Genomic DNA, 22635 nt, shown 5'->3' on the forward strand with positions numbered 1-22635 from the left:
ACTACCAGAAGGATGTGGAGGCTTTAGAGAGGGTGCAGAAGAGATTTACCAGAATGTTGCCTGGTATGGAGGGCATTAGCTATGAGGAGTGGTTGAATAAACTCGGTTTGTTCTCACTGGAACGACGGAGGTTGAGGGGCGACCTGATAGAGGTCTACAAAATTATGAGGGGCAAAGACAGAGTGGATAGTCAGAGGCTTTTGCCCAGGGTAGAGGGGTCAATTACTAGGGGGCATAGGTTTAAGGTCCGAGGGGCAAGGTTTAGAGTAAATGTACGAGGCAAGTTTTTTACACAGAGGGTAGTGGGTGCCTGGAACTCGCTACCGGAGGAGGTGGTGTAAGCAGGGACGATAGTGACATTTAAGGGGCATCTTGACAAGTACATGAATAGGATGGGAATAGAGGGATATGGACCCAGGAAGTGTAGAAGATTGTAGTTTAGTCGGGAAGCATGGTCGGCACAGGCTTGGAGGGCCGAAGGGCCTGTTCCTGTGCTGTACATTTCTTTGTTCTTTGTTCTTGTTCTTGACATTTCCATCACAAATTCACACAGACATTTCCATCACACACTCACACAGACATTTACATCAAACACTCTCGCAGACATCTCCATCATACAATCACACAGACATTTCCATCAAACACTATCGCAAACATTTCAATCCCAAAATCACACCAAAATTTTCATCGGAAACTCACACTGACATTTCCATCACAAACTTACACAGACATTTCCATCACACCCTCACACAGACATTTCCATCACAGTCTCACACAGTCATTTCCATCACACTCACACAGACATTACCATCCCAAACTCACACAGATATCCATCACACACTCACACAGACATTTCCATCAAACAGTCACACAGACATTTCCATCACAAACTCACACAGACATTTCCATCACAGACTCAAAGACATTTCAATCACACACTCAAAGACATTTTCATCACACACTCACTTACACATTTCCATCACACACTCACACAGAGATTTACATCAAACACTCACACAGACATTTCCATCACAAACTCACAGACATTTAGATCGCAAACACATACAGACATTTCCATCACATCCTCACACAGACACTTCCATCACAAACTGACACGGACATTTTTATCGCAAACTTACACAGTTGTTTCCATCACAATCTCACACAATGATGTCCATCATAAACTCACACAGATATGACGATTGCACAATCTCACAGACATTTCCATCCCAAACTCACACAGATATCCATCACACACTCACACAGACATTTCCATCAAACAGTCACACAGACATATCCATCACAAACTCACAGACATTTCCATCACAAATTCAAACAGGTGTTTCCATCAGAATCTCACACAAACATTTCCATCACAAACTCACGAGACATTTCCATCACAAAGTCACAGAGACATTTCCATCACACACTCACACAGACATTTCCATCTAAATCTCTCACAGACATTTCCATCAAATACTCAAACAGATATTTCAATCACACAATCACACAGACATTTCCGTCACAAACACACACACATTTCCATCACTCACTCACACAGAGGTTTCCATCAAACACTCACACACACATTTCACTCACAAACTCACAGACATTTCCATCACAAAACCACACCATGATTTCCATCACAAACTCACACAGACATTTCCAACCAACATTCTCGCAGACATTTCCATTAAACACTCTCGCAGACTTTTTTATCACAAAATCACACCGAGATTTCCATCACAAACTCACACAGACATTTCGATCACAAAATCACACAGACATTTCCATCACATCCTTACACAGACACTTCCATCACAAACTGACACGGACATTTAGATCGCAAACACACACAGACATTTCCATCACATCCTCACACAGACACTTCCATCACAAACTGACACGGACATTTTCATCGCAAACTTACACAGTTGTTTCCATCACAATCTCACACAATGATGTCCATCATAAACTCACACAGATATGACGATTGCACAATCACACAGACCTTTCCATCACAAACACACATTTCCATTACAAACTCACACAGACATTTCCATCACAAACTCACACAGGTGTTTCCATCACAATCTCACACAGAGATTTCCATCATACAATCACACCGACATTTCCATCACAAACACAGTCAGACATTTCCATATAACATTCACCCAGGCATTTACATCAAACACTCACAGACACTTCCATCAAACACTCACACAGACATTTCCATCAAACACTCAGACAACATTTCCATCACAAACTCACACAGACACTTCCATATAACACTCACACAGACATTTCAATCTAACACTCACACAGACATTTCCATCAAACAGTCTCACAGACATTCCCATCAAACACTCACACTGCCATTTTAATTCACAAACTCACAGACGTTTCGATCACAAAACCACACTATGATTTCCATCACGACTCACACACACATTTCCATCACAAACTCACACGGACATTTCCATCACACACTCACACCGACATTTCCATTACAAACACTCACAGACATTTCCATATAACACTCACACAGACATTTCCATCAAACACTCACACAGACATTTCCATCAAACATTCTCGCAGACCTTTCTATCACAAAATCACACCGAGATATCCATCACAAACTAACACAGACATTTCCATCAAATATTCTCACAGACATTTACATCAAACACTCTCACAGACATTTTCATCACACACTCTCACAGACGATTCACTCTCCAACTCACAGACATTTCCATCACTAAACCACACCAAGATTTCCATCACAAACTCACACAGGCATTTCCATCAAACACTCTCACAGACATTTACATCAACCACTCATACAGACAATTCCATCACACACTCACACAGACATTTCCATCAAACACTCTCGGAGATTTTTCAATCACAAAATCACAACGAGATTTCCATCACAAACTCACACAGTCATTTCCATCTCAAACTGACACAGAAATTTCCATCACAAACTACACAGGTGTTTCCATCACAATCTCACACAAAGATTTCCATCATAAACTCACACAGATATTTTGATTGCACAATCACACAGACGTTTCCGTCACAAACACACACACATTTCCATTGCAAACTCACACAGACATGTCCATCATAAACTCGCACAGGTGTTTCCATCACAAACTCACAGAGATTTCCATCACAAACTCACACAGACATTTCCATCACAAACTCACACAGACATGTCCATCATAAACTCGCACAGGTGTTTCCATCACAAACTCACAGAGATTTCCATCACAAACTCACACAGACATTTCCATCACAAACTCACACAGACATTTCCATCACAAACTCAGACAGACATTTCCATCACACACTCATACCGACATTTCCATCACAAACTCACTCAGACATTTCCATATAACACTCACACAGACATTTCCATCAATCACTCACAGACATTTCCATCACACACTCTCACAGACATTACCATCCCAAACTCTCACACAGATTTCTATCACAAACTCACACAGACATTTCTATCACAAACTCACACAGACATTTCCATCAAACACTCACACAGACATTTTCATCACAAACTCACACAGACATTTCCATCAAACTCTCTCGCAAACATTTCTATCACAAAATCACACCCAAATTTCCATCATAAACTCACAGTGACATTTCCATATCAAACTCACAGAGACATTTCCATCAAACACTCTTGCAGACATTTCTATCAGAAAATGCCATCGAAATTTCCATCACAAACTCACACATACATATCCATCACACCCTCACACAGACATTTCCATCACATTCTCACACAGACATTTCCATCTAAATCTCTCACAGACATTGCCCACAAACACTCACACAGACATTTCCAACAAATACTCACACAGATATTTCTATCACACAATCACACAGACATTTCCGTCAGAAACACACACACATTTCCATCACACACTCACACAGAGATTTCCATCAAACACTCACACACACATTTCACTCACAAACTCACAGACATTTCCATCACAAAACCACACCATGATTTCCATCACAAACTCACACAGACATTTCCAACCAACATTCTCGCAGACATTTCCATTAAACACTCTCGCAGACTTTTTTATCACAAAATCACACCGAGATTGCCATCACAAACTCACACAGACATTTCGATCACAAAATCACACAGACATTTCCATCACATCCTTACACAGACACTTCCATCACAAACTGACACGGACATTTAGATCGCAAACACACACAGACATTTCCATCACATCCTCACACAGACACTTCCATCACAAACTGACACGGACATTTTTATCGCAAACTTACACAGTTGTTTCCATCACAATCTCACACAATGATGTCCATCATAAACTCACACAGATATGACGATTGCACAATCTCACAGACATTTCCATCCCAAACTCACACAGATATCCATCACACACTCACACAGACATTTCCATCAAACAGTCACACAGACATATCCATCACAAACTCACAGACATTTCCATCACAAATTCAAACAGGTGTTTCCATCAGAATCTCACACAAACATTTCCATCACAAACTCACGAGACATTTCCATCACAAAGTCACAGAGACATTTCCATCACACACTCACACAGACATTTCCATCTAAATCTCTCACAGACATTTCCATCAAATACTCAAACAGATATTTCAATCACACAATCACACAGACATTTCCGTCACAAACACACACACATTTCCATCACTCACTCACACAGAGGTTTCCATCAAACACTCACACACACATTTCACTCACAAACTCACAGACATTTCCATCACAAAACCACACCATGATTTCCATCACAAACTCACACAGACATTTCCAACCAACATTCTCGCAGACATTTCCATTAAACACTCTCGCAGACTTTTTTATCACAAAATCACACCGAGATTTCCATCACAAACTCACACAGACATTTCGATCACAAAATCACACAGACATTTCCATCACATCCTTACACAGACACTTCCATCACAAACTGACACGGACATTTAGATCGCAAACACACACAGACATTTCCATCACATCCTCACACAGACACTTCCATCACAAACTGACACGGACATTTTCATCGCAAACTTACACAGTTGTTTCCATCACAATCTCACACAATGATGTCCATCATAAACTCACACAGATATGACGATTGCACAATCACACAGACCTTTCCATCACAAACACACATTTCCATTACAAACTCACACAGACATTTCCATCACAAACTCACACAGGTGTTTCCATCACAATCTCACACAGAGATTTCCATCATACAATCACACCGACATTTCCATCACAAACACAGTCAGACATTTCCATATAACATTCACCCAGGCATTTACATCAAACACTCACAGACACTTCCATCAAACACTCACACAGACATTTCCATCAAACACTCAGACAACATTTCCATCACAAACTCACACAGACACTTCCATATAACACTCACACAGACATTTCAATCTAACACTCACACAGACATTTCCATCAAACAGTCTCACAGACATTCCCATCAAACACTCACACTGCCATTTTAATTCACAAACTCACAGACGTTTCGATCACAAAACCACACTATGATTTCCATCACGACTCACACACACATTTCCATCACAAACTCACACAGACATTTCCATCACACACTCACACCGACATTTCCATTACAAACACTCACAGACATTTCCATATAACACTCACACAGACATTTCCATCAAACACTCACACAGACATTTCCATCAAACACTCTCGCAGACCTTTCTATCACAAAATCACACCGAGATATCCATCACAAACTAACACAGACATTTCCATCAAATATTCTCACAGACATTTACATCAAACACTCTCACAGACATTTTCATCACACACTCTCACAGACGATTCACTCTCCAACTCACAGACATTTCCATCACTAAACCACACCAAGATTTCCATCACAAACTCACACAGGCATTTCCATCAAACACTCTCACAGACATTTACATCAACCACTCATACAGACAATTCCATCACACACTCACACAGACATTTCCATCAAACACTCTCGGAGATTTTTCAATCACAAAATCACAACGAGATTTCCATCACAAACTCACACAGTCATTTCCATCTCAAACTGACACAGAAATTTCCATCACAAACTACACAGGTGTTTCCATCACAATCTCACACAAAGATTTCCATCATAAACTCACACAGATATTTTGATTGCACAATCACACAGACGTTTCCGTCACAAACACACACACATTTCCATTGCAAACTCACACAGACATGTCCATCATAAACTCGCACAGGTGTTTCCATCACAAACTCACAGAGATTTCCATCACAAACTCACACAGACATTTCCATCACAAACTCACACAGACATGTCCATCATAAACTCGCACAGGTGTTTCCATCACAAACTCACAGAGATTTCCATCACAAACTCACACAGACATTTCCATCACAAACTCACACAGACATTTCCATCACAAACTCAGACAGACATTTCCATCACACACTCATACCGACATTTCCATCACAAACTCACACAGACATTTCCATATAACACTCACACAGACATTTCCATCAATCACTCACAGACATTTCCATCACACACTCTCACAGACATTACCATCCCAAACTCTCACACAGATTTCTATCACAAACTCACACAGACATTTCTATCACAAACTCACACAGACATTTCCATCAAACACTCACACAGACATTTTCATCACAAACTCACACAGACATTTCCATCAAACTCTCTCGCAAACATTTCTATCACAAAATCACACCCAAATTTCCATCATAAACTCACAGTGACATTTCCATATCAAACTCACAGAGACATTTCCATCAAACACTCTTGCAGACATTTCTATCAGAAAATGCCATCGAAATTTCCATCACAAACTCACACAGACATATCCATCACACCCTCACACAGACATTTCCATCACATTCTCACACAGACATTTCCATCTAAATCTCTCACAGACATTGCCCACAAACACTCACACAGACATTTCCAACAAATACTCACACAGATATTTCTATCACACAATCACACAGACATTTCCGTCAGAAACACACACACATTTCCATCACACACTCACACAGAGATTTCCATCAAACACTCACACAGACATTTCACTCACAAACTCACACACATTTCCATCACAAAACCACACCAAGATTTCATTCTCAAACTCACACAGACATTTCCATCAAACATTCTCACAGCCATTTACATCAAACACTCATACAGACAATTCCATCACACACTCACACAAAGATTTCCATCAAACACTCACACTGCCATTTCACTCACAAACTCACAGACATTTCACTCACAAACTCACAGACATTTCCATCACAAAACCACACCATGATTTCCATCACAATCTCACACAGACATTTCCATCAAACATTCTCCCAGCCCTTTCCATCAAATACTCTCACAGACATTTCCATCAAACACTCACACAGACATTTCCATCATACCTTCACACAGACATTTCCATCACAAACTGACACAGGTGTTTCCATCACAATCTCACACAAATATTTCCATCATAAACTCACACAGATATTTTGGTTGCACAATCACACAGACTTTTCCGTCACACACACACATTTCCATTACAAACTCACACCGACATTTCCATCACAAACTCACACAGATATTTCCATATAACACTCACACAGGCATTTCCATCAAACACTCACAGACATTTCCATCAAACACTCGCACAAACATTTCCATCAAACATTCACACAGACATTTCCATCACACACTCACAGACATTGCCATCAAACAGTCTCATAGACATTTCCATCAAACATTCACACAGACATTTCCATCACACACTCACAGACATTGCCATCAAACAGTCTCATAGACATTTCCATCAAACATTCACACAGACATTTCCATCACACACTCACAGGCATTTCCATCACAAACTCTCAAAGACATTTTCATCCCAAACTCACACACAGATTTCCATCACAAACTCACACAGACATTTCCATCAGACACTGACACAGACATTTCCATCACAAACTCGCACAGACATTTCCATCACAAACTCGCACAGACATTTCCATCACAGACTCAAAGACATTTCCATCACACTCTCACACAGACATTTCCATCACAAGCACACACACATTTGCATCACACACTCACACAGAGATTTCCATCAAACACTCACACAGACATTCTCACCACAAACTCACACAGACATTTCCATCACAAATTCACAGACTTTTCCACCACAAAACCACTCCAAGATTTCCATCACAAACTCACACAGACATTTCCATCAAACACTCACACAGACATTTACATCAAACACTCTCGCAGACAACTCCATCACACCCTCACACAAACATTTCCATCACATTCTCACACAGACATTTCCATCAAACACTCACACAGACATTCTCACCACAAACTCACACAGACATTTCCATCACAAATTCACAGACTTTTCCATCACAAAACCACTCCAACATTTCCATCACAAACTCACACAGACATTTCTATCACACAATCACACAGACATTTTCATCACAAAGTCTCACAGACAATTCACTCTCAAACTCACAGACATTTCCATCACTAAACCACACCAAGATTTCCATCACAAACTCACACAGGCATTTCCATCAAACACTCTCACAGACATTTACATCAAACACTCACACATACAATTCCATCACACACTCACACAGACATTTCCATCAAACACTCTCGTAGACTTTTCAATCACAAAATCACACCACGATTTCCATCACAAACTCACACAGTCATTTCCATCACAAACTCACACAGGTGTTTCCACCACAATCTCACACAAAGATTTCCATCATAAACTCACACAGATATTTCGATTGCACAATCACCAGACGTTTCCGTCACAAACACACACACATTTCCATCGCAAACTCACACAGACATGTCCATCATAAACTCACACAGGTGTTTCCATCACAATCTCACAGAGATTTCCATCACAAACTCTCACAGACATTTCCAACCCAAACTCACACACAGATTTCCATCACAAACTCACACAGACATTTCCATCAGACACTGACACAGACATTTCCATCACAAACTCGCACAGACATTTCCATCACAAACTCGCACAGACATTTCCGTCACAGACTCAAAGACATTTCCATCACACTCTCACACAGACATTTCTATCACAAGCACACACACATTTGCATCACACACTCACACAGAGATTTCCATCAAACACTCACACAGACATTTTCACCACAAACTCACACAGACATTTCCATCACAAATTCACAGACTTTTCCATCACAAAACCACTCCAAGATTTCCATCACAAACTCACACAGACATTTCCATCAAACACTCACACAGACATTTACATCAAACAATCTCGCAGACAACTCCATCACACCCTCACACAAACATTTCCATCACATTCTCACACAGACATTTCCATCAAAAACTCACACAGACATTTCCATCAGACACTCATACCGACAATTCCATCACAAACACTCACGGACATTTCCATATAACACTCACACAAACATTTCCATCTAACACTCACACAGACATTTCCATCAATCACTCAGAGACATTTCCATCAAACACTCTCACCGACAATTCCATCACAAACTCACAGACATTTCCATCACAAACTCAAACAGGTGTTTCCATCACACTCTCACCGACATTTCCATCACAAACTCACACAGACATTTCCATCACAATCTCACACCGTCATTTCCATCACAAACACACACAGACATTTCCATCACACACTCACACAGACATTTCCAGCACAAACTCACACAGACATTTGCATCACAAACTCACACAGATATTTCCATCACAAACTCACACAGACATTTCCATCACAATCTCACACAGACATTTCCATCAAACACTCTCACAGACATTTCCATCAAACACTCACACAAATATTTCCATCACAAACTCACACAGACATTTCCATTACAAACTCACACTGCTATATCCATCACAAACTCAAACAGGTGTTTCCATCAAAATCTCACACAGAGATTTCCATCACAAACTCACACAGACATTTCCATCACAAACTTACACAGACATTTCCATCACAAACTCACACAGACATATTCATCAAAATAAAGCACAGACATTTCCAACATGTACCCGTTTCTATGTTCCCCAAATTCTCATCCTTACCAATAGACTGTAAAGTCTTATCAATAACCGAAATCGGGCTAACTGGCCTATAATTTCCTATCTTCAGGGACCCTCCATGCCTCCAGTGATTCCTGATAGGTCACTACCAATGCCTCCATAACCTCCTCACCTACCTCCTTCAGAATCCTGGGGTGTAGTCCATCCAGTCCATGTGATTTATCACCTTTAGACTTTTCATTTTCCCCTGCACCTTCTCCTTAGTGATAGCCACTACACTCACCTTTGCCCCTTGACTATGTTGAAGTTCTGGCATGCCACAGGTGTCTTCCACTGTGGAGACTGATGCAAAGTACCTGATCAGTTCTTCTGCTATTTCTTAGGTCCCTATTATGACTTTTCCAACCTTATTTTCCAGCAGTCTAAAGTTCATTCTTGCCTCTCTCTTACCTTTTATATATCAAAAAAAATCTCTTGCAATCTTCTTTTATGTTACTAGCCAGCTTACATTCATATTTCATCTTCTCCCCCTTATTGCCTTTTGCATTGTCCAATGCTTGCTTTTAACGGCTTCCCAATCCTCTGGCTTCCCACTAATGTTCACCACATTGTTTGCTTTTTCCTTTACTTTTATGCTGTCCCTGACTTCCCTTGTCTGCCATGGTTGCCTTGTCCTCCACTTAACATGTTTCCTCCTGCTTCGGATTAATACCTGCTGTGCCTCCCGTATAACCCCCAAACCTGCCATTGCTGTTCTGCTGTCTTCCATTCCAATCAGCTCTGGCTAGCTCCTCCCTCATGTCATTGTCGTTACCATTATTCAATTGTAAAACCATTACATTTGATTCCAGCTTCTCCCTCTCAAATTCTATCATATTGTGGTCACTGCCCCCTGAGGGTTCCTTCATCTTAGGTTCCCTAATCAAGTCTGCCTCATTACACATCACCAAATCCAGAATAGCGTCTTACCTAGTGGGCTCTGTTCCAAGCTGCTCCAAAAAAAAACAACTCGTAGACATTCCACAAGTTCCTTTTCTTGGGATCCGTTACCAACCTGATTTTCCCAGTCCACTTGCAAATTGAAGTCCCTCATGGTTATTGTAACATTGCCTTTCTTATAATCCCTTTTCGATCGCCTGATTTATTTTCTGCCCCACATCCTGACTACTGCTCGGGGGCCTGTACATAACTCCCATCAGGGTCTTTTTTCCTTTGCGTTTCCTCAACTCTACTCACACAAGTTCTATGCCCTCTGACCCTATATCACTTCTTGCTATCAATTTAAGTTCATTCCTTACTAACAATGCAACCACTCCCCCTCTGCCCATCTGCCTGTCCTTTCGATAGGGCACATATCCTTGGACATTTAGATCCCAGCACTGATCCCCTTGCAGCCACATCTCTGTGATGCCCACAACATCATACCCGCCAATTTCAATGTGCGCAACAAGCTCATTTACCCTGTTTCATATACTGCGCGCATTTAGGTACAACATCGTCAGTCCCGTGTGGACTGCCCTCCCTTCTCATAGTTGTCCCCTTTTTTGCTGTGCCTAATGTGGGGGGCGGGTTTCCCTCAGCCCTGGGCCAGAGAATCCCCGCGACTGGTGCAAATCGTGCCACGCCGCCCCGATGCCGGCACGCGATTCTCTGCAGAGCGGAGAATCGGCACCATTGGCGCTGGCATGGTTGGCGTGATGTTGGTCGGGGGCCGCTCTACACGGCCGGCCCGCCGATTCTCGGCCCGGGATGGGCCGAGCGGCCGTCGTAAAAACGGCGAGTTCCGCCGGCGCCGTCCACATCTGCTCTCAGCCGGCGGGAACTCGCCATTGAATGGTCGGGGGGGGCGGGGGGGGGGGGGGGCGGCCTGTGGGGGGGGGGGGGGAGGTGGGGGGAGAGGGCGGTCCTATCCTAGGGGGAACCTCCGAAGTGGCCTGGCCCGCGATCGGGGCCCACCGATTGGCGGAACGGCCTCACTGGCTGGGGACCTTCTTTCCTACGCGCCGACCCCTGTAGCCTTGCGCCATGTTGCGACGGGGCTGGCGCGTTGAAGGAGGCCACTGCGCATGCGCGCATTGGCGCTGGCACCACTGTGCATGCACTTATCCCTTGCCGCCCAGTTCGCGCCAGTGACCTGCTCCAGTGCCGTGCTGGCTCCCTGTAGGGGACAGAATTATCCCTCAGCATGGCCTGTTCATGCCGTCGTAAAACGCGCCGTCGTTTACGACGGCGTGGCACTCTGCCGCGGGATTAGCGAATCCCGCCCTAGATTCCTGCCACTTTCCATACTTTCTGTTCTACTACTTGTTCCGGAAACTTTACTAACCTCTCCTGAGCCCTCAGCCGCTTTAACTCGTTTAAAGTCTTCATCATTAACCTTCTCTTTTAACTTTGATTTTATAATTTTCCATACAACTGAACCCCCACAATTTAATTTAAAGCCCTATCCACTGCCCTAGTTATGCCATTCGCCAGGACTCTGGTCCCAGCTTGATTCAGCTGAAGACCGTCCCATCGGAGTAGCTCCCCAGTACTGGTGCCAATGTCCCGTGAATTCAAATCCATTTCTCCCACGCTAATCTTTGAACCACGCATTTACCTCTTTAATCTTATTGACCCTGAGCCAATTAGCTCGTGGCTCAGGTCGTAATCCGGCGATTATTACCTTTTTGGTTCTGCTTTTCAATTTAGCCCCTATTTTTAAAAAATCATCTTTATTGTCACAAGTAGGCTTACATTAACATGCCAGTGAAGTTACTGTGAAAATCCCCTCGTCGCCACATGCCGGCGCCTGCTCGGGTACAGAGAGGGAGAATTCAGAATGCCCAATTCACCGAACAAGCACGTCTTTCGGGACTTGTGGGAGGAAACCGGAGCACCCAGAGGAAACCCACACAGACACAGGGGGAACGTGCCGACTCTGCACAGACAGTGACCCAAGCCGGGAATTGAACCTGGGATCCTGGCGCTGTGAAGTAATAGTGGTACCTAGTTGCTTATATTCCTTCAGCAGAACCTCTATCCTTGTTCTACCTATGTCATTGGTGCTGACGTGGACCACAACAACTTTACTCTCCCACTCCAAGTTCTTCTGCAACCCAGATGAGATATCCCGAGCACCAGACAGGTAGCACAACCTTCGGAATTCTCGATCCTAGTCACAGAGAACAGTGTCTATGCCCCTAACTATACTATCCCCAAGTAGGAGTAGATTAGTTTCTCTCCCCCCACGTGAATGGCACCCTGCACCATGGTGCTGTAGTTGGTTTGCTCATCCTCCCTGCAGTCCCCCTTCCTGTCCACACAGGGAGCAAGAATCTCAAACCTGTTGGACAAGGTCAAGGAGTGAGGTTCCTGCAATCCTATCTCCTGAATCCCTCTACCTGCCTCACTCGAAGCCACACCCTCCTATCCATGGCATTTGACTGAATTCAAGGTAGTTAGTCGAAGGGGTGTGACTACCTCCTGAAAAACAGTGTCCAGGTACCACTTCCCCTCCCTGATGTGTCGCAGAGTCCGAAGTTCAGAATCCAGCTCATCAACTGTAAACCAGAGTTCCTCGAGCAACCAACACTTACTACAGATGTGGTCACTGGGAACCACAATGGGGTCCAGCAGCTCCCACATCATGCAGGAACAACACATCACCTGACTCTCCAACTCTATTTTATTTAATTAGTTTTTAATTTGTTTTAAAAAAAATTTAACTTTCTAAAATCTCTGCTTACTACCTAAATCTGAAAGCAACTTATAAACAGTAATTTAAAATGGATATTCAAATTTAGCACAGATTCCCTATTAGCCAATCAAGTCACAGCCTTCCTAGGATGTCACTTTTTTTCTTTTTTCTCAATTGGAACATTCACTTTCCCAGGCTGCTCACTGGGTTTCCCCCGCTCAGCTCAGCTCCCGATGGAAAGGCCATAGATCCCAAAGGGAATTTTTTTTTCCTTCAAATTTTCACACAGAAATTTCCATCAATGCAGCTTCAGGGAGGTCATGTGACAAATCTCCTCAATGTTGGGCACAGGGGGCGCGATCCTCTGGTCATGCTGCGCCGGAAAGGCAGCTCGCCGCAGCGCAGTGTGGCCGTTGAAAACCAGGAGACCCCGCTCCAGGGAACTACCAGACTCGCAACACCTTGTGAGATTCAACGCAATCTAGAGAGATGTTGCAAGCTGAATCCCGCCCACAATGGCTGGGATCACCTTTTGGCAAATCTGCATATTAGAGCGAGGCAGTGAGCTTTACTGCAATGTGCAGATTCCCGAGGAACGTGAGACTTTGGGATACTGAGCCCTACAAACAGGAACCAGGTGGAACGGCACTCATGGGGGTCTCCAAGGGAATTGGAGGACCACAGTTCCATGCCCTTTGGGCGAGGTGGTGCCCTGGTACTGCTGGTGCCACATGGGTACACTGGCAGTGCCAGTCTGGCACCCTGGCAGTGCCATCTGGGTGCCAGCCTGGCACTGAGATCCTTGTCCATCTAGATGTTCGAGGTTGTGGTTTTGGAAGGTGCTATCGAAGGGGCCTTGGTGAGTTGCTTCAGTGCATCTTGTAGATGGTACACACTGCTGCCACTGTATGTTGATGATGGAGAGATTGAATGCTTAAGGTGGTAGAATGGGTGCCAACAAGCATGCTGCTTTGACCTGGATGGTTCAAGCTTCTTGAATGTTGTTGGAGCTGCACTCATCCAGGCAAGTGGGGAATATTCCATCACACTCCTAACTTGTACGCCTTAGATAGTGGACAGGAGTTTGGGAGTTAGGAGGTTAGTTATTCTCCACACAATTACCAACCTTTTTTCTGCTCTTGTAGCCACAGAATATATATGGCTGGACCAGTTCAGTTTCTGGTCACTGGTAACCTCCAGGATGTCAATATTGGGGTTTCAGCGATGGCAATACCTTTGAATGGCAATGGCGATAGTTAGGTCCACTCTGTGTAGTTTGAATGTTGCTTGCCATTTATCAGCTCAAACCTGAATATTGTCCAGGTCTTGCTGCATTTGGTCATGGTTTGCTTCAGTATCTGAGGAGTTGTAAATGGCGCTGAACATTGTGCCACCATCAGCAAACATCCCCATCTCTGAGCTTATGATTGAAGCAGGGTCATTGATGAAGGAGCTGAAGATGGTTGGACCTTTGGATTTGGATTTGTTTTATTGTCACGTGTGCCAAGGTACAGTGAAAAGTATTGTTCTGTGTACAGTCCAGACAGATCATAAAAACAACTATAGGACATAGATGAATACACAATGTAAATAGATAGGCACAGGCATCGAGTGAAGCATGCGGAGTGTAGTACTACTCAGTAGAGAAGATGTGTGAAGAGATCAGATCAATCCATAAGAGAGTCATTTAGGAGTCTGGTAACAGCAGTGAAGAAACTGTTTTTGAATCTGACTTTTGTATCTCCTGCCCAATGGAAGAAGTTGGAAGAGTGAATCACCTGCGTGGGAGGGGTCTTTGATTATGCTGCCCGCTTTCCCAAGGCAGCGGGAGGTGTAGACAGAGTCAATGGATGGGAGGCGGGTTCGCGTGATGGACTGGGCTGTGTTCGCGACCCTCTGTAGTTTCCTAGGACACTAACCTGAGGAACTCCTGCAGTGATGTCTCAGAGCTGAGGTGTCTGACCTCCAACAACCACAAACATTTTTTTTGGTGCAAGGTATGACTCTAAACTTTGGAGATTTTTACATTGATTCACATTGACTCCAGTATTCCTCGGGTTCCTTGATGTTTTACTCTATCAAATGTTGCCTTGATGTCAAGAGTAGTCACTCTCAACTCAACCTGTTGATTTCAGCTCTTTTGACCATGTTTGAAACAGGGCTGTAATGCAGTCGGGAGCTGAGTGACCCTGTCCCAAACTGAGCATCAATAAGCAGGTTATTGCTGAGTAAGTGCCAATTGATTGCAATGTCGATGACAGCTTCCATCAGTTTGCTAATGATCGAGAGTAGGCTGATTGGACGGTAAGTGGCCGGGTTAGATTTGCCCTGCTTATTGTGGACAAACAGCCATGTGATAATGACCAGACGTGTTTCAATGAGGTGGCTGAGGGTAAAATAATGACCAGAAGAGCTCCCCTGACCTTGTTGAAAGTAATGCCTTGGGGTCCTTTATGTTCACCTGAAAGGGCCTCAGTTTAACAACTCCACTGGAATGCCACTTACTGAGCTATAGCTGGCACAACAGCGATGGTGTCATGGTATCCATTCCTGCTTGAGGTTAAACATATCTGTAAGGATGGAAGTGATCCATCATTGAATTTCTAGGTGTGCATATCACCAAAATCTATCCTGGTCCACCTATGTTGATGCTACGACCAAGAAAGCACAACAGCGTCAATTCTTTCTCAGGAAACTAAGGAAATTTGGCATGTTCACATTGACTCTTACCAAGTTTTACAGATGCACCATAGAAAGCATCCTGTCTGGCAGAGTCACAGCTTGGTATGGCAACTGCTCGGCCCAAGACCATAAGAAACTACAGAGAGTCGTGAACACAGGCCAGTCCAACAGGGGAACGCGCCTCCCATCCATTGACTCTGTCTACACCTCCCGCTGCCTTGGGAAAGCGGGCAGCATAATCAAAAGCTCCTCCCACCCGGGTTATCCACTTTTCCAACTTCTTCTACCAGGCAGGAGATACAAAAGTCTGAGAAAACGCATGAACAGACTCAAAAACAGCTCCTCCCCCGCTGCGACCAGACTCCTGAATGACTCTCTTATGAACTGACTTGATCTCTTCGCGTAACGTCTCTACTGAGTAGTATTACACTCTGTATGCTCACCTGTTGCCTGTGCCTATGTATTTACATTGTGTATTTATGCATGTCCTATGTTTTTTCATGTATGGAATGACCAGTCTGGACTGTACGCAGAACAAGATTGTTCACTGTACCTCGGTACATGTGACACTAAAACAAATCCAATCCAATCCAATCCAATCCAATTGAAGTTTTTTCACTGCTGTCAGCGAATGGTGAGGTTCTGAAAGAATATGAAATGTTGTAGTTCACCTATTTTACTCTAAAAAATGATCTTCTTTGAATGATTAGCGACTGAACAAACTTGTGACCAATGAGTGATTGATCTCCACAAACCTTTTGTGTTGCAGTCTCGAGATTGGCTCATTGTGGCTCAACGTTAAAAAGTAAGGGCAAAGACTTTGCAAAGATTTTTTTGGTGCGGCGATTCCAAGAACATTCAGCCTCACATTGGCGAGGGAGCAGACTGTTATCTAGAATCACCTCATCCCACATTGAAAGTTCCCCTTGTAGCCATGTCCCCAGATTGAGGTGCCTTTTGAAAGATTGGTTATGGGTCTCGTAGATCCTTTAGAGAAATCAGCCAAAGGTCAGCTATGGATATCAGTAGATTATACAGCCAGATAATACAAGGCTATTTGGCTGCATAATACTTCATGAAAAATGTTTTAGCTGGTGTGTTTTCTCAGGATGGACTGTCAAAAAAAACCATTCATCAATCAATGCACTATTTACATTGCAAATAACAAACAATTTGTGTAAATTACTTATATTGGAGAGATTTCAGACTTTTGCAACAGAGTTCAGCGGAGTTGTGAAATTTGTATGGGAGCATGGCAAAGATTGGGATAGTTCGCTCCCTTCTATAATACCCTTGACATGGGAGTGTCCCTTTAAGAAATGTTTTTGTCTTATCACATGGCTTCAGTGATGTCATTGTGTGGATGGAGCATTTTTGTTGTGGATAAAAATTCTTGCATGTGTGTGTTTATACAAATGTTAACTAAATTCGTGGAATAAAGTTTGTTTTTTTGATTCTAATCGCATAAGAACTCTCTTGAATACCACCTGAAAGGCAGGCTCTGTGCTCATCCTAGCCACATTCATTAAACAGTTGTGGGTCAGGTGAACTCCATGATATACTTTGGAGTTTTCTAAACCTTGGTCCATAACACCCTCAATTCGGGCAGATGCTCTGTTCTCAGCGGGATTGTCCTCCCCTTTCTATCTAATGGGAATACAACCTCACGGTGCCTTGGACATGCGCAAAGAAACCGCGGGGGGAGGAGGTAAATATTGTTAATCAAGTTTTTAAAATGAATCAAAGAGTACCTCAGGTGGGGAAAGAAAATATAATCCAACCATAAGTGAACCAGCATTGTAACCAGGGCAACCACTCTGACACTTCCAGGTGAACAATCGAGTGGCAACATAAGCTCCTTGGTCTGGTAACAAATTGCTTGATGGTCAGGGACAGCCATGGCCATTTAGCTGGAGACCTGATGGCGGGCATCATCCACTCACCCTGGCTTCAGTTCACAACAATATCAGGGGGGATGCACACTTCATCACAGTTGGAAGACAGACACTGCTTTTCAGGTGGTGGTACATGTGTAGCAATGTATGAAAGCACCTGAGATAAGGGTCTTGAAAAGCTTTCGTTGAGCTCCCATCTTCAAGTTGCATTCAAATATTTGGATGAGAGGTTACGCCGGAATATGCCTCCATATTTTAATGTTTCTTTTTAATAAATTTACCTAAACTAGGAATATTTCCCACACTAGGTCACATCAGGATTCTGGAAGAGGCCAGGCTTTTTGAAGAATTTGAATCCTGCTAAGGTGCGGATGCTGAACCCTTTTTATATAAGTCAAGCTGCGATACAATTCCTGGGAAAACCGGAGATGATCAGAAAGGTAAGGATGTGTTTCTATTCTGATCTGTAAAGAGAGTTGTGAATTCCAGAGAAAATCTCACCTTCCAAAACATGGAAAGGTTATTAACAGTAGAGCAAAGGTTGTAGATTTTTCTCTCTGTTGTAGACTTGTTATGAGAAAGGCCGGAATTCTCCGGTCATCAGGATTCTTTGTTCCCGCCGGGAGCGCAGTCCCCGCCAGCAGATTTCCCGATGTTGTGGGGTTTCTTCAATGGGAAACCTCATGGACAAGCAGCGGAAGTGGAGAATTGCGCTGCCAGTGAATGGCATGCCGCTGAGAAACATGCGGCAGGGGGACCGAATTCTCCGCCCATCGTGTTTTGAATATAGCAAAGCTTCAGTACATGCATCAGAGCATGGTGTTAAGACAAAACAATACAGATTTCAGGTGAAACATATTACTCAGGGGGGCGGTGTGAATGTGGAACTTGTAGTCACATGGAGTATTTGAGGCTGATAAAATGGTTGCTTTGAACTGAAGCTCCCAATTCACCCTGAGTAATAAGTGATCGGGTATTGTGAAAGCTAATGGATCATCTGGACACAGGATTCATGGGGGATTCTGTGTCCTTTCCTGACCTGTAATTTTCCCCCAAGCGACAGAGACCTGCAGCAATAAGTTCATAACAGGGATGAGGAAGAGTCTCTCACAGTAACTCAGCATCTAGCCAAGCCGCCCAAAGAATTCATGCAGGCCTCATTCAGCATCCCGTATCTTCTAACCCTGCTGAGGGAGGTAACCAGCCATACTCAATCTCAGAAAACTTATGGAGAAGCACAGCCAAAGGCCAGCTCATTTCCTTCTTCAGGAGCACCAAGAATTAGTAGTAGGATGATTAGAAAGGGATGCTCAGCTCAAAGTATCAGGGAAGACTTGCAATGTTGTGTTTCAGGGTTTTAATAATAATCTCTATTAGTGTCAGGCTTACATTAACACTGCAATGAAATGTTCTTCGGTTGCTCATCGAAACAAAGTAAGACTTGCATATAAATTGGTCCTTACATGACCCCAGGGTGACCCAAAGCACCTTTTGCCAATGAGGTACAGTCACTGTGGATGTATGAAATGAGAGTTGCTTTAAGTTAAAATAAGTTTGGAAGGTTTAGTATCTCCTTTGCAGTCATAAGCTGGGACAAAGAAGGACTGCATTGCTGTCAAACTCAGCTAATTGATAATAAAGTCATTGAAACAATTACCAATCAGGAGCAATAGCTTATATTTCCTGTTTAACATCAAGAATGTCGTACGTCATTTCTCATGAACAGCAAGAAAAAAAAATCAAAAAGTAATTAAAAAATGTGTTATTTTTTATATTCTCATGGGATGTGGGTGTCGCATAATGGTATGACTATTTCCTGGTTTTCCTGAGGAGGGGTGGGCCTTCTTCTTGACTGCTATCCAGGTGGTGCAGTTTCTCCTGCTGTGTAATTGGGGAGAGAGTGCCAGAATTTTTACCCAATGATACTGAAGGAATGGCTGATATTTCTCCAAGTCAGGATGGTGTGTGACCGGAGGGAAACCTTGAAGTGACGTTCCTCTTCTGAATGATGGTGTGAGAGTCTGGAGAGAGGCCACCCAACGATTGGTCGAAAATGTGTTTTGAGAATATTGTTAAAGGTTGAGAGATATATAGAACTGGAAAAGTTATGTGGGGAATAACAGGAGAGGGCTCAAGGCAACAGAGACCCAGCTCAGAATGGTAGGATAAAGAGAGGACAAACTTGTACAAAACTTCAGAGAATGTTGTGATTGTCCCTTTAACGGCCACACAGCAGATTAAGGATTGCTTGGCTTGTGTTGCCCTTTAAGGGACCATCACTGAAGAGTCAGAGGATCAAAGAGTGCAAGGGAGGATTAACAAAGAGCACAGAAGGTGTAACAGTATTCAAATGTGTGTGAGTAGAGTGAGGGTTAACCCTAATGATAGTTGCTGAGCATGTATAAAAGGAGGTGTGACACAGGGATGCCATTCACTGAGAGAGGTTAACCGAGCAGCATCTCAGATGGCCGCTCGAGTTATGCCTTGGAATTCTAAGATCAAACTGCAATATCAGTCTGTAATTAATCTTTGGCAATACCACTAACTGTTTCACTATCTCTCTTGATCACAAGGAAGTTACTGCAATTCAACCTTAAACCCAACCAATCAGAATGTGCCTCAAGACTCCAATAGGTTGTCTTCATGTGCTTCATGTTCTTCTGAGTGTTTTGTTTTGATCCCTCTTTATAAAGAGCAACTTATTGATAACATGCTCAATTCGTCTTTTTACTGTTTTGAATCTCTGATCCCTTAAACCACATTCAGTATTCAATGCAAAGTTATTTTCTCACATTACTATTTCCAAACTGATCACAATCTTATAAATCTTTAGAAAATCGCCTCTGAGGTGCATTGTTTCATGGGCAAAGAGGTCACATTTCTCTGTTCACTTCTCATAACTCAGACATCCAACACAAAGCTCTTTCCTGTGGTAGCCTTAATGCCTCACTATCTTCCATGTATTCTGACGAGCAGGACAGGAACCATCAGCATTAAATGACTTACTTTGTCTTTTATTCTTCTGTTTTGTCTATTATAGTTCACCATTTTGTTGATTTTATTGATTATTGTTCTGACACTTATTGGACTGAGCTTCCAATCAACAAAGGTCCCAGAGTTTCTTTAAACTTCATTCTGGCTCTTTCAACCCCATTAAAGGAGTTGGTGCGTTGCCCATGTTTCCTTCCTTTGAGCATTTCCACTTGTCCAAATTAAATTTCACCTCATCCCAAAGAAGCTCTCATTATCTCCTCATTTACAAAAGTTGCCTTCAGAAAGTCTGAAATACTCTTTCATATCAAGTGTTTACTGGCTGCTAAAGGTCAGGGATCAGGGAGAAGGACTGTGATAAAATTAAAGAAAGTAACATAGACAGAGAGGAGGTTCTGAGTGGTCTGACAGGCTTAAAAGTAGTTAAATATCCAGGGCCAGATTAAATGTATCCCAGGATGAATGAGGCAAGGGAGGAAATAGCAGGGGCGTTGGCAATAATTTCAATTGCTTTCTGGCCACAGGAGAGGTGGCGAAGGACTGGAGGACAGCCAATGTGGTATCATTATTCAAGAAGGGACAAACCATGACAGGCTAATCAGTTGAACCTCAGTGGTGGCGAAAGTGTTGGAAGCAATTCTGAGAGACAGAATCAATCTGCATTTAGAGAGGCAGAGATTAATCAAGACCAGTCAGCATGGTTTTGTGAAGGGGAGGTCATGTCTGGCCAACTGATTGAGTTTTTCAAAGAGGTGACCAGATGTGTTGATGAGGGCAATGCATTTAAGGTAGTCTACTTGGGCTTCAGCAAGGCTTTTGATAAGATCCCACATGAGAGACTGATAGTGAAGGTAAGAGCTCATGGGATCCAAGAAAATTTGGCAAATTCAATCCAGAATTGGCTGAGTGGCAGGAAGAAGAGGGTGATTGTCAAGGATTGTTTTTCTGACTGGAAGCCTGTGTCCAGTGGGGTCCGCAGGGATCAGTGTTGGGAGCCTTGTTGTTTCTTGTTCATATAAATGGTTTAGACTTTAATGTCGGAGGTTTGATCAGTAAATTCACGGATGATATGGAAATAGTACGGAGGATAGCCTTAGATTACAGGAGGATATAGGTGGGCTGGGTAGATGGGCTAATCAGTGGCAAATGGAATTCAATTCGGATAATTGTGATGTGA

The 22635-nt window shown here is 43.1% G+C and overlaps 1 protein-coding gene across 1 annotated transcript in view; it reads left to right on the top strand.

Annotated features, from left to right (window-relative positions):
• Nucleotides 1-22635, top strand: part of LOC140398054 (CMP-N-acetylneuraminate-beta-galactosamide-alpha-2,3-sialyltransferase 4-like) — a 125755-nt gene that overhangs the window by 95158 nt on the left and 7962 nt on the right. The window contains exon 10 of the mRNA XM_072486266.1: nt 18776-18907. Coding sequence (XP_072342367.1) covers nt 18776-18907 — 132 coding nt within the window. The remainder of the gene's footprint in view (nt 1-18775; nt 18908-22635) is intronic.

The sequence above is a fragment of the Scyliorhinus torazame genome, chromosome 21 (assembly GCF_047496885.1).
Source record: "Scyliorhinus torazame isolate Kashiwa2021f chromosome 21, sScyTor2.1, whole genome shotgun sequence".
Classification (NCBI taxonomy): Eukaryota; Metazoa; Chordata; class Chondrichthyes; order Carcharhiniformes; family Scyliorhinidae; genus Scyliorhinus; species Scyliorhinus torazame.